This window comes from Sinohyriopsis cumingii, unplaced genomic scaffold, assembly GCF_028554795.1.
Source record: "Sinohyriopsis cumingii isolate HCF-2022 unplaced genomic scaffold, ASM2855479v2 utg001621l, whole genome shotgun sequence".
Lineage (NCBI taxonomy): Eukaryota > Metazoa > Mollusca > Bivalvia > Unionida > Unionidae > Sinohyriopsis > Sinohyriopsis cumingii.
The window spans coordinates 384,158-397,763 of record NW_028316027.1 but is presented as its reverse complement, the minus strand read 5'-3'; the positions used below and the strand labels follow the sequence as shown (position 1 = coordinate 397,763).

At 32.3% G+C, this 13,606-nt stretch overlaps 1 protein-coding gene across 1 annotated transcript; it reads right to left on the bottom strand.

Moving 5' to 3' along the window:
* Nucleotides 1-1,788: 1,788 nt before the first annotated feature.
* Nucleotides 1,789-13,255, bottom strand: LOC149771863 (uncharacterized). The gene is made up of 5 exons (XM_089948118.1): nt 11,694-13,255; nt 10,409-10,536; nt 10,129-10,174; nt 9,371-9,594; nt 1,789-6,261 (listed from the first exon to the last, which is right to left on the bottom strand). The coding sequence occupies exons 1-5, from the start codon at nt 13,096-13,098 to the stop codon at nt 6,112-6,114; spliced, it is 1,953 nt and encodes a 650-aa protein (XP_089804244.1). The 5' UTR covers nt 13,099-13,255; the 3' UTR covers nt 1,789-6,111.
* Nucleotides 13,256-13,606: the final 351 nt, after the last annotated feature.

Below are 13,606 nucleotides of genomic sequence, written 5' to 3'. Positions count from 1 at the left end.
AGGAACTCGGCAAGCCGGCCATGGATGTCGAGTACTCCCAGAAAAAAAACAGCTCGTACTTATTTCAAAATTAATCCAGTTGTATAAATGGACAATAAAAATGCCAATAATGTGTAAGCCGCCTGTGCAATTGTTTAAATCGACTAAGTCAGAAAGTTTGATAATGGTTCATTCTGAAGTCGGAATTAAGTGTACAGAGTGTACATTCGATTAACTAATTAAATACCAATCAGTAAAATCGAAAATAACTTATGAATAGTTTGTACCACGCATAATAGAAAATAAGAGAATACAAATTTTGATGGCGGTAACGAAACGTGTCACGGTAGTATATTCAATAAAGATAGTATCAAACAATGTTTTCTGATTCCAAAATGGAAACCTTAAAGGCAATATTGATCTCCATTCTTTTAGCCCTACCAAGGCGTATTTTGATCTATTCACTCCACGTCTTCTTTTATGTCGTCTGGATATTTATATTCTCGTCTGATATGGATTCTTTAAGCTCCAGGGTCAATCGTATCTGCAACACACCAGTCATTGTATTATGCTGCTTAATGAGGTGACCAATTTTCTGGGTCCAGATATTCATGTTGGAGTACCAGGTCCAATGCGATTAAAAAGACTTATTTGACTGGACAGCTTGTATAATGCATTCCTCTTAACCTAAGGGTGTTGGTGATTTTCTCAATTTAGTTCTAGAGGGCTGAGGTGTGACGTGGTCTATCTCATGACTTCTCACATTCCAGACTACTTTGTGATCTTCCAGGAATTTTGTAGATGTTACTTTATCAAATTAAGTGGTTTTAGTCCCATTCCTGCAGCTTCTTGTTGCACATGTGCGAGGTAGTTTTTGTAATTTTAAATGTCGTACGATTCTTCTAGTTGGTCAGGAAAAAGGGCTTCAGCTTCAGATTCAGTTTGCATCGTCTGGGCTGATACTGGGCTATGGGCCGGAGTTTCCTGGGCAGCCGTAAGTGGTGGCGATGGTGGTTGAGGTGGAGTAGTGGGTCATTTTTCCCCCACCTCAATTTTTTTATTTTGTGATTTCAGAGATATATCTTTTCTTATATTATTTGGTGTTGATTTGGCCGGATGTGAAGGCTGAGATGGCACATGTCTCCTTGATGTATTATGTCTATACTGAGACTGCCTATTGGAATATGACCTTTTTGATGATCTCTGTCGGGATCGTCTACGGTATCTGTAATTGTCAATTTTCTGTCTACCTGTATTAATTCTGAAATATCTCAATTTGTTGTTTCTTTCTCACATATGAGCAATAACGTTGTACGTTTAGCTTGCGCACGTATGCTCCATTCTGTTGCAATTCTGAGTCCAAGACTTCTCAAGGCACTCCGTGCGAGGGCGGAAATAAGATCCATTGCTTGCGTTTCTTTATGTTGTGTGTTACTTCTACTGCGTTCGCTGCACACTGAGTTTATCTATCCATTTTTCAGCAGGTTATCAAAGTTTTACTGTGAACTTATTGTGTTTTCAACTGATCATATTGATATATAATGCTTGTTCATTTTTTTATTTCATAGTAAGTTAACTTGCTTTTGATCCTTCAATGAAACTTACTTTATAATTTGTTTTAATCTAACATTATAATAATTTCAGAATGGCAAAATGTGGCGGAAGATGCATTAGCAATTAATGACTTATATATAATTGTAAATGAACATATATCAATTACTATTGCAATGTTTAACATTACAGAGAATATTTTCATGATTTGTGTCCAATTTTTACCGATACTATTGAAAATACAATTCGACAACAATATAAGTTGACAATAATATTTAATATTAAATAAAACACATAATTTAAGACAGTGGTGAAAACACGGTTTAAATATTGCAAAGGAGAGAGAAAAAAGAAATAGTTTACTATAAGCGGTTGATGTGCAGTTGAACAAAGAAAATAGTTTTAAAAAGTTTCTAAAGCTGTTTCCTAATTATCAGTTAAATTGTAACCAAGACTAAGTGTACTCTCCTTCACACCAAGTTAATTTCACGGTAATGTAGATAAGCATGTCGATACAGAAAACTGACCACCTATTAAATATTTATTAGAAGTTACTGTGATACAACTACATTAAATATCCATTAGAACATACTGTGATAGATAGGCAATGTATATGTATTAGAACTTTCTGTGATACAACGACAAGTAATGTCCATTATAATTTGTTGTGCTAAATTGAAAACAAATATCCATTGAACTTACTGCGATACATATGGAACACATATCTATTAGAAATTTCTGTGATACAACGACAACCAATATTCATTATAATTTGCTGTGATAAATTGAAAACAAATATCCAGTGAACTTACTGTGATACAAATGCAACACATATGTATTAGATTTTAGTGTGATAAAAATTCAACACATGTCTATTGGTGTTTCTGTGATACAAAGACAACAAATGTCAATAAAAACTTGCTGTGTTACAAACACAACAAATACAATAAATCATGTGCTATGGCGGATGATGTTTTAAGTGATGTCGATAAAAGCAAAGTGAATACAAGAGAGTTACGATCACATCTAGTTGAAATTGCAAATTGAACAGCAAACTTCCACTTGAAGAAAGACTTAACATATCAATTAAATAAAATAGAAAACATTTCCATTGTTAGTTTTGGTATATAAATGACATTTTCGTGACACAAAATCATTAGTTGATAATGTTTATCGCGGCATACTAATATTTCTATTTGGTCAACCTGTAAAAAGATACAATAGCATAGTTGTCAGGCATACAAATGCAACACATATCTATTAGAACTTACAGTGATACAAATAAAACAATATATATATATATATATATATATATATATATATATATATATATATATATATATATATATATATATATATATATATATATATATATTAGAACGTATTGAAGTACAAGAACAACAAATTTGTTAGTACTGACTGTGATACGTCGACGAATATCCATTAGAACTTACCTTGATACAAAGACAAGTATCCATTTGAATTTGATATTATACAAAGACAAATGTCCATTATAGCTTAATGTGATACAAATAAAACAAATGTCCATTAGAACTTTTTGTGACACAAAGACAACAAATATACATTAGAACTTAGTGAGAACCAACGACAAATAATATCTATTAGATTTTACTCTGATTCAGATTCAACACATATCTATTGGCGTTTCTGTGATACAAAGACAACAAAAATAAATAAGAACTTATGCAAACACAACAAATACAATAACACATGTGCCATTGCGGATAATGTTTTAAGTGATGTCTATGAAAAGATGGAATAAAAGAGAATAACGGTCACAACTAATTGAATTTTTTTAATAATGTGAAAAAATTGCAAATTAAACAGGAAACTTCCACTTGAAGAAAGTCTCAACCTATCGGTTAAGTAAAGTTGAAAACATTTTACATTATCAGCATTGGTACAGATATGACATTATCGTGACACAAAGTCATTAGTTGATATTATTAATTGTGGCATTTTAATACTTCTTTTTGGTCAACCTGTAAAAAAATATAACATCATAGTTGTCAGGCATAATTGTCAATATAGTACGCTCTATTTTAAGATATGTGGAAAGGTTTCTTTCTCAGTTGATCGTGTCATTTAACTTCTTATAGCGTTAGTTGCTTTGTTTACAATTTTATGCAAAGGTGTTGTCGCATGCAAACTCAGTTGATTAAGGAATTAATAGCCAAATTCTGATAAAATAATTTTAGTCAGCCCCTGCCACCACAAGTTTCAATCTGCCTGTGTTGTTTGCTGCATAATCTTTGTCTTTGAACACACATGTATTTGTACTTATAGTACGGTCACAACTTGATCCGTCGTCTCGGCATATTATTTACTCACCATTTAATTTTTTTTGTTTTGCCTAGCATTTCACAAATTATTTGAGATTGTGCATAAGCTCATGGAATCATATTATTTCCTTCATCTGTATATGTATAATATCATTTGACTCTCAGTTGGCATACTGAATAAACAACAGATGTCCATCCAATAACTGTATTGATATCATTAGTATTATTGTAAAACAAAGTATAATTTTGTTTTGCACCTTACTATACCAACGCAATCAGGTAGAAATGCTTCATAAATTTAATAATTCTTGTATCCTTTAGTCACATCGATTGATTTTCCTGTACTAATTATTGGTATTAACGACTTAATATGCTCCTCGTTTTGTTTTATCTTCAATGAACACTAGGTGGAATGATACGTTTATTATCAATCAGGTATATTGTTTCAGAAACAATTAACTATATTCTAATGATATGCATTAGCATTAATTAAAGATATTTTCTTGATGGTTTGAATTTGTATATTTCAATGTAGAAGTGAAAGCAACATGTTGATTTGACTAACTCTGGTACATTTACATATGTTAGATGTGAATAAGATATTCCACATCCAGGGAATAGGAGTCCACACTGCCCAGTAAATTTGATTCTGCCTAAATCTAATATATCATTGTGCTCTCTGTCTGTTAACATAATCAAGTTAGTCATATCTGAAAATGTAATTATAAAAAGAAATGTTTAACCATTTTTATGTAAAATAATCTTTCTCATTGTAATACATTTTTATTTCTGATAATATTGGTACAATGGCTATTTTAAGTAGAGTGTAAAATTTAATTTCATGACATGGATAAGGTGTTGTAATTTGTTACATTACATAAATCTAAAATCCTTTATTTGTAACAAATGTTGACAATATAATGCCTTTAAACTAAGCACTTACAGCGTTTGTGCATTGATTCTGTTTAATAAAGACTTATAACTTCATCGATCTAAGTTTGCTTATATTTTACCAGTGTTTGCTATCCGTGTTTTATTGCATGATTTTATCAAGAGTGATTTTTTTATGTTCTTAAAATTTAATTTAGGTGACCTGGACATAATACTAAATATGTGCAGTGGCTTCTTTAACGCAACGCTTTAAAATGAGAATTCCAGAACCTGGTTATCTATTTTATGCTTTTTTGAACTCTGCAAAGCCTTTTAAATTTATAGAGCTGATGCGTTCTTCAGGCGTATTGAAAGCAATGGCTTAGAAACTATATTACACTTATGATTGTTTTTAAAATTGTTAAAGAAGTTATTTTCTTAGTTGATATAATATGTCCAAACTGCTTCTGAAAATAATTTGCAAATATCATCTGAAGTTTTCATTTAACTTTTTACAATAATGATCTATACTCATTTTGCTGAAGAGAAACATATATATAACACATGCAGTTGAATAAGTGCTGCTCTAAATAATGGGATCACAAATTTAATGAATGATTACTTTTATCAAGTTCTAATTTTGTATGGGCTTTTATAAAGAATTGTTGACTGAACGAATTTCTAATAATGAATCAACTTAACTGTGGATAACATGTCTGTGTATTTGACATTTTCACTGTAATTGATTTATACTCCTGGCAATTATTACATTTCTCTTTTAACGTCAATAACAGCGAAAACTTTCGGCAATGCAATAAATGAATTTTGAGCATATATACCTACCTACCAATAAAACCTATATATCTACCTAATTACACATATTAAGACCCTTACGAAGTGTGTTAGTTATTACACATATATGAGCATACCTTACCTATCTTCATTTTCATACTAGTATATAACTCAGGTTTTTCAAGTGTGACTGATTACATTATCGTCTTAACTTCCTACATGCGATGGAATACTATTTTGTCCTGTGAATATAGTTTCGTGTTTATGACCACTGTAAATTCACAACCTTGGCCACATACTTGTATCTTAAACGTGTCATTGTTCAATAGATACAAGGTCGTGCCACTTGAGTGGGCGTGAGTTTATTTAGTATATTGAATAAAATTCTACTTTGGACAAGATAAATAAAATGCATAATCAAATCAGGTGAATGTCATTGACACTGATGAAGACGATAATAGAATAACATAAACACATGCAATTATACTGTAGTTAGAAATCCATATACATTAAATGCAATTAGAAGTATCAAAAGGCTATGTTAATATTCATACATTTGTCAAATAGTTGACCTACAGTAAAAGAAAAACTTATGAAAATTAATCCGAATTAAATATCATTCTTGCTCTTCGATTTCGTGCACGATATCCCTGCATGATTTCAGAAGGGCTCCACGGACATATTCCAGAAACTGAATATCCTCGGACTGCATTTGTTTATTGACAGCACGTTTTGGCTTGCCTTGAAGCCATACACCCTTTATTTCCTGAAAAATAACATTTATAGTTTATTTATCGTGTCAATCCGGTATATAATCATATTATTGTTACACTTTGCAAAACAACTTATAAAAACAAAGGAGGTATCATGTTTTGAAAAAGCACTTTTAGGGATAGATTCGAACCTTTTCTGAAGATTTTCAATGTGTCTTAAAACTACGTTGACAGGAAAAATAAATCTGTTCGGATGATACCACTATGTTTTCAGGATTATCTGATATAGATCATGAGGTAGATACAAAGTTCAGGTTATATCAAGCAAGTGACACTCGTCAGGCAAATCCCTAGTGGTAAAAACAATGAAGACGTACAACGTGTTAATAAGGTTACAGACGGAAAATCTGGTGGTATTGGTATTATTTTGTGATCTTTTTCAAGGCAACTAGATATATTAAGACCCATCTTAAGATCTATTTTATTTACCATATTTGATCTCAAATATTGACCGAAGTGGTGAAGAACAGCTGTTTTTATCACACCATTTCACAAATAGGGGATATAAATATCTCTGCAAATTCAAGAGGGGTAAGCCTTTAGCAGTCCTCAGCAGAGTATTTGCTTCTATTTGCAATCAACACAACGAGTTTGTCAGGAGGATGCACACTTGACTAATGTTTTTCTGACTAACAGAAAGGCTGTAAGGGTACACTATATTATAGCGAGATCTGCCTAACCAAACCGGGCATTGGTTGTATATTGAAAAGGACAAGTATCAGTAACCTATTTGAAATTTAAAAAATAGTTGACTAGGTTCATGAAAGTTTAGGTGAAACTAGCTTAAGAAGCGGATATTACACTTTTGAGAACATATCTAATTCTTAGCACCTTGATATGTAAATATATGAGGAAAGCATGAAATAGATTTTATACTCATCTTGTTGATTCTGACAGAGAATTGGTTTGTATTGATCATACTGGTGTCTTTAGCATAAATTAGTAAATTAAAATAGAAGCAGTATAAACTTAGGACATTGCAAGCCACATATGCAAATTAAAGCTTGTGTGAATACGCCAAAATAATTGGACAAGATACATTTAATTGTCCGTTTGGGGTAAGGCAAGGTTTTGTTTAATCAACCATTTTATTTTCATTGTGTTTAAATAGACACACATTTTTACCAGTATAGCTGAATAACATTAGAATTTCCAGTTATTTGCATTGTTGTATGAGGATGACACCATTGCCTAATCTGGTATTCAAATTCAAAGAAGTCCAATTTAAGCAATATTGCAACATCTATAAACTCAATGTAAACTTAGAAAAGACTTATATCGTAGCGCTTTGAAAAGATGATATCTGAGAGGATATAAAAGTTGACATGTTTATGATAGCCTCATTGGTACGTCATCTTATGATAAATATGTCGGTTTTATAACTTTGCTTGTACAACTTCGTGGTATATGCGGCATAAGCAGAAAAGGCACTTTATAGCCTGTAGAGCAGATTCGATCGTTTCGGTAAACTGTCTACAATAAATATATTCCAAGTATTTGAAAATAATATGGCCAATTTTGAATTATGGGTCAGATATTTGACGTTGTAAAAAGCAAGTTGTGCGTATGTAACTTTGTAAATATGTTTTTGTTATTACGAAAAACACACCAAAGGTTTATATCTACACTCATTCAGGTAGAATGCAAATTGCAAGTATTACGATATAGTAGAATTTTTAATTACTGGTACAAGTTTCTGAAGGTTACTGGTGAAGATTCCCAAAACAGAAAGTCTATAATATATTGCTGACCAGGGGTTCATATTGTGAGCATTGAGGAAATCGAGTTTACAATCTATAGTTTTAACACAGGATGGGAGAACGCTGAGTAAATCACGGGCTTTGTGAGAAGACCATTCTAGAGAACTCATTTTCGAGTGTCTTTTAAGAACGATATGCAAATATTTTATGCAACAACTAAATGTAGATTTAAATTCAATGAAAATATTCAGGTATTATAATAAGAGTAGAAACAATCTGAGTTACCAATACTATATAAACTGTTTAGACTCTTTCGTAGTGTTCGCTTACTGCGTATTTTAAAAAATGGAAAGTTCCCTATATATATATATATATATATATATATATATATATATATATATGCATATATATAAATCAGCTATGTTGAAAAAATGTTCCCCATTCTGTACAGATGAAGATAAGTTTTAAGTTTTTAGTAAATATTCCATTTATAATAGCTTGAGCAATGCTTACTTACTTACAAACATTTACACTAATGCAAAATAAATTAAGTTCTATAACCTGATACAGATAATTATTCATATATTAATAATTGCAATGCCAGTAGCTGGTAAAGGAAAGTAACATTTCCATTGGCCAGAATGTTACCACGTGAGCAAAATGGATTGCGTTTATTTCTGTATGAACTGTAAAGAGTACTAATTTTCTAAGAATACCCACTTATATAAAAAGAGTCACGTGTACAGCATAAGATAAAGAATGCCAGTTAAGGCAGACACAACGTAAGCATTAAAGGAAAATAAGATTCTAACAATTGAAAAAAAAATAATTGAATAAATTTGGCTTCCATTGGTTGAAGGACTGGTATTATGACGAGCTTATTACGATCAAGCAGGACAATCCCAAGTGCTATAAATAGCAACGTAACAGACAACCCCAAACATGTATTACTACGCTCAGTTAAGATTTATGTCTTTTAATGATGCAAACAAAATAACATAACGAATAATTACAATTTCAATTATAAGAGTTTAACGTTGTTTTTTCTGCGTTTTTTGTGGTATAAACTGTCAGTTGCCGACTCACACAGCTTCCATAACGCCCTTCGGCGTTATTTGATGTGTGAGTCGGCAACCGGCAGTTTATACCACGATAAAATAGCGTTAAACTCTTAAATATCCTACACACTTTTTTTTTTCTATCTATCAAAGATCTTTAAAAGTTACTAAGTCCGTGTATTAGCGCCATAATTATTGTCTCGTGTTGTTATTGTAATTTTTATAAATGTATGGAATTTGGGTTGTTGGCTTGTAATACAAGAATTCAGATTACTACTACTACTAATACTACTAATAATAAAACAATAATATTATTATTAATATTATTGTTCTTATTATCTCACGTCATTTTCAAGGAAAATCCATATGTTGTCCGTTGTCAGATTGCCGTAGTACATCATTCTTTTGTGCAGGAAATCAAAACGTTCTGCGATTTTCCTTGCAATAAGATCTATCTGGTTCAAGTTCAAGGTACGATTCTCAATGCAAGTTAATGCGCATGTCAGCTTTCTAACATCGTTAGCATGTAGAACATCAAAACTGAACAATTCATCAAGTCTTCTAATATCTGGGTTAAACGAGAAGAGGTCATACAAATACATTTTTAGTTATAATATATAGAGAGAGACACAGAGAGAGAGAGAGAGAGAGACAGAGAGAGAGACAGAGACAGAGAGAGAGAGACAGAGACAGAGAGAGAGAGACAGAGACAGAGACATAAACACGGACATGGACTAAGTTGTCGTAGACAAAATTATTAGACGTTGATGACAATCTGTCATACATCTATCTGGGAAAGATCGGTATTTATACAAGTGGATCAATTTTAATGTGATGCGAATTCGATATTTACAGTATCTTATCTTCTTTATGGTATGGGAGACACACACTTAAAGCAAAGATTTGTTTCAACCGAATATCGTTTGTAAGTTAAAAGATGTATTTTGAAAATTTTATTGAACGTGAGACCATCTATTGTTTCATTATTTATGTTAGAGCGTTTAAAATTGTACCGTTTTGGGAAACAATATTTAGAAGTATAGTGATTTAGAAAGTAATATGAAAACTCTTAAAATAATCTATTTAAATGCCGAGAGCTTACCTTCTTTTGAAATCACATCTTGTTCGCATGATGTCGGCACAAATTTCTAGAGAAAAAGAACATGCAAGGTGAGAAAGGAACAAAGAATGCAAGGAAATTTAAAAAGTCGAAAACATAAAGTTACATGGACTCTCCAAGTAGATCACGATACAGAACTAAACAAATGTATATATAATTTGTTGAGTTTGCAAATAAGTGAATCTTTATTATGAGATGAAGAAAAAAAGAAATCTTCATGCCAATTTGTTATAGTTATATCACAAAGAATAAGCGATTTTACCTCTCTCTTGATCACAGCAGAAAGCGTGTATAGGAACGGATTCAGCACAGAATTGATAGGTAGAATAACGACGGATGCCCATGCATACACATCCAAGGGAATGGTGTAGTTCATTAAAGCCAGGATGCCTTCCAAATTAAGAGATAAAACAAATTAATAAATACTTCAACTGTTTAAAATCATATTAGGCAACTTCTCAGTTGGAATTTCGTCAAGTGCACGTACTTATGAAACCAGTTCGGAACTAAGACATGATAACGAACAGTGCAGAGCTTATTTATTAACAAGTCCAAGCGCTTTCGATTCGCGATGAGTTTTTTAATTAGAGGCACAATTACGAAGCAGAGCCAAACTAAATAAAAAAATCTGCAAAGAAAACGTTGAATGTATACAATTTTAAGTAATTATGGGTCTGATAGAAGTATTATTTAAAAAGTGTGGATCTAACGACGCATACTTTTAAACCTTCAACAAGTTTGAAATAATATTTCTGTCAATTCGATAAACGTGTACAGTTTTGTAAAGTCAGTGTTCTCTTTGATGTGTATTGTTTATTTTATTTGATTCTTTGTCGTAATTGTCCCTCTGACAAAGACTCGATGAGAGTCAAAACCGCTTAGGGTAATTTAAATTAATTAATTAACAATGTTTGCACTGTCTGTTGTCAATTTGTTATAATTAGTTTTAGTCAATCTCTGACACGCAAGGTGTCTTGCTGGATCCAATACACTTGAATGGATGTTATTCGCCATATGATCTGTGTTCTCTACACACACACACACACAAACACACACACACACACACACACACACACCGAGTGAGATAATAATACGTTTCACGATTTTCCATAAATATAAATGCAACATAATAAATTATATCAGTTAATCTTTCCCATAATATTGACACTACATCTTTTTTAATATTGTAATATTTAGTAGTTTCCATAATGTGTAAAGCATTCAATGTGTCTTTTTAACACCGTAATTAATTTAATCTTTCGTTCTTACTTTAAAGAATACTATACTTTGAAACACCCAAGGGCCGTCTAGTATAAAATATTGAAAAGCCCTTTGTATTGCCAAGTCTCTACGTAGTGTTTTGGTCACTAAATTACTAAATTTGTATTTTAGTTTAAAATAAATACAGTTACTAATATCTCTTTCAAAAAATAAGATAGTGGGCCTAAAAGTGTAAAGTGAGGACAATATCTTGCAAATTATGAAAATAAGTAGAATTTGATAAGTGCATCTGTTTTGTGTTCATTATTGAATACGGAAACATTTACCTATTACTCCTATCGGAAACCAGCAGAGAAAGTTCGCAAACACTACCAGTAAGATATTTCTGGCCACAGTCAAAGTCTGATGACGTTCACGTTTCTGCCTATCTAACATTGGACTCTTTGTTCGCATCGCTTTGAAAATCAGAACCTGTCCAAAGACTATCAGAAACAAAAGGAAGAAGTTTAAAGCGATGAATATTGCAACTAAATATTTCCATCCAGGCGCATTGTCTCTTGTTAGAGGAAGAACAAACCAAATGGGTGTTCTAGAATAGAATTTCCCTTTAAAGTACATGTACAGACCCATTGGTAACACTGATAATGCAATGGCAATCAACCAAGCGAGAAAGGACACAACTTTACACATTCTGGGCGTCAACCTCATTTGTCCGAAAGGGAACTTAACCACTAAAATCCTGTCTAATGTAATCAATATTGCAAAGAAGATGGACGCTTCACTTGATAATGTCGATAAAACTCCTGCTGCTCTGCAATATGCACTGCTTTGCGGACATTCATTGACTGAGACAAATTCGTTTCGAAAATATGTATCAGCAACAGCCAATATCAACAAATATATTCCCATTATAAAGTCTGCGACTATCAAATTTGTTACAAACATTCCATAGCCCATTTTCAACTGCAGGCCTAACTTCCATTTTCTGTATATGAATGAGGCAAGATTACCAACTAGTGATAAGAGTCCTATTATCCATACCAGTACTCGCAAGCTTACATTCCACACCGAGTCTTTGCATGAATAAAATTCATATGTTTGTGAAAGATGACAATTTGCTTCGTCCACACTTCCTGGTTTCAAACAGCATAATTTATACTCGTCCGTTTCTAAATAACGGAGAGATGTCAGTCCAGCAAATATTTCACTCTCAAAGATCTTTATTTCATTGTAACTTATCAAAAGACTTTCTAACTTCTCAAGTCCATAAAATGCTTGATTTTCTACTTGAGATATTTTATTGAATCTTAAATCAAGCTTCTTCAATTTGTTTAGACCTTCAAATGTTTCGCTTTTTAAGAATGAAATATGTAAATGTGTGATGTTGATTTCCAAAATGTTTTCTAAATCTCGAAAAGCTCCCCTCTCTATCTTCTTCACATATATGTTATGGTCCAGTACCAATTCTTGAAGCCTTGCCAATCCCTTGAAAATATTTTCATGAAGGACTGTAAGTGTGTTGTAAGAAATGTCTAAAGTCCTCAAATTCTTCATGGACTCAAATAGCCCAGGTTGTATTTCTTCGATTCCACTGTCCGATAAATTAACTAAAAACGCCATTGGTAGGATGAAAGGTACAATTATTTTTCCGATAGTGGAGTTGCTGAAGAATAGTTTTCTTGACTGTATTGATAGTAAAGCAATTTCTGCAGCATTTATTCGACCATCCATACAATTCACGAAGGTCCCTTGACAAATGCATGCACCAGGGCAGCTTATATTACAAAATATCTCGTCATCTCCCGCAGGACAATGTTTAAACCCATCACAAACTTGAGACGGAGGAAGGCAAATATTAGACTGATTGCATCGAAAATATCCAGGGCAGTCTCTTCCTCGATATCCTATATGCAAACAGGAAGATTATAAAAATAAGTGTATCGTATACATTTTATGATTAATTAAAAAAAAGAATTTGCAAAATTCTTTCAACCAAACGTTTCTACAAACGTAGAGATTGAGATGTTGAGAAGGTGAAAAAACTACATAAGTCACAGGAAAACCTGTTATACATGAGGAACGAACATAATTATAGAAAATATTACATATCTGTTTGTGCCATGAATAAAACTCATCTGGAAATTGTATGCTTTACGGATAATGTGTTGTGATCAAAGGTGTGAAAGTCAATTGATCAGACATTTTCATCACTTAAGATGAAAACATGTATCGCCTATCC

Excerpts from the sequence above, each read along its gene's own strand:
- LOC149771863 (XM_089948118.1), bottom strand. The coding sequence starts at position 13,098 with ATGGATGGTCGAATAAATGCTGCAGAAATTGCTTTACTATCAATACAG. Across the intron at positions 10,175-10,408 it reads CTGCTGTGATCAAGAGAGAG|AAATTTGTGCCGACATCATG; the intron begins GTAAAATCGCTT and ends CTTTTTCTCTAG. Across the intron at positions 6,262-9,370 it reads GGATTTTCCTTGAAAATGAC|GAAATAAAGGGTGTATGGCT; the intron begins GTGAGATAATAA and ends GTTATTTTTCAG.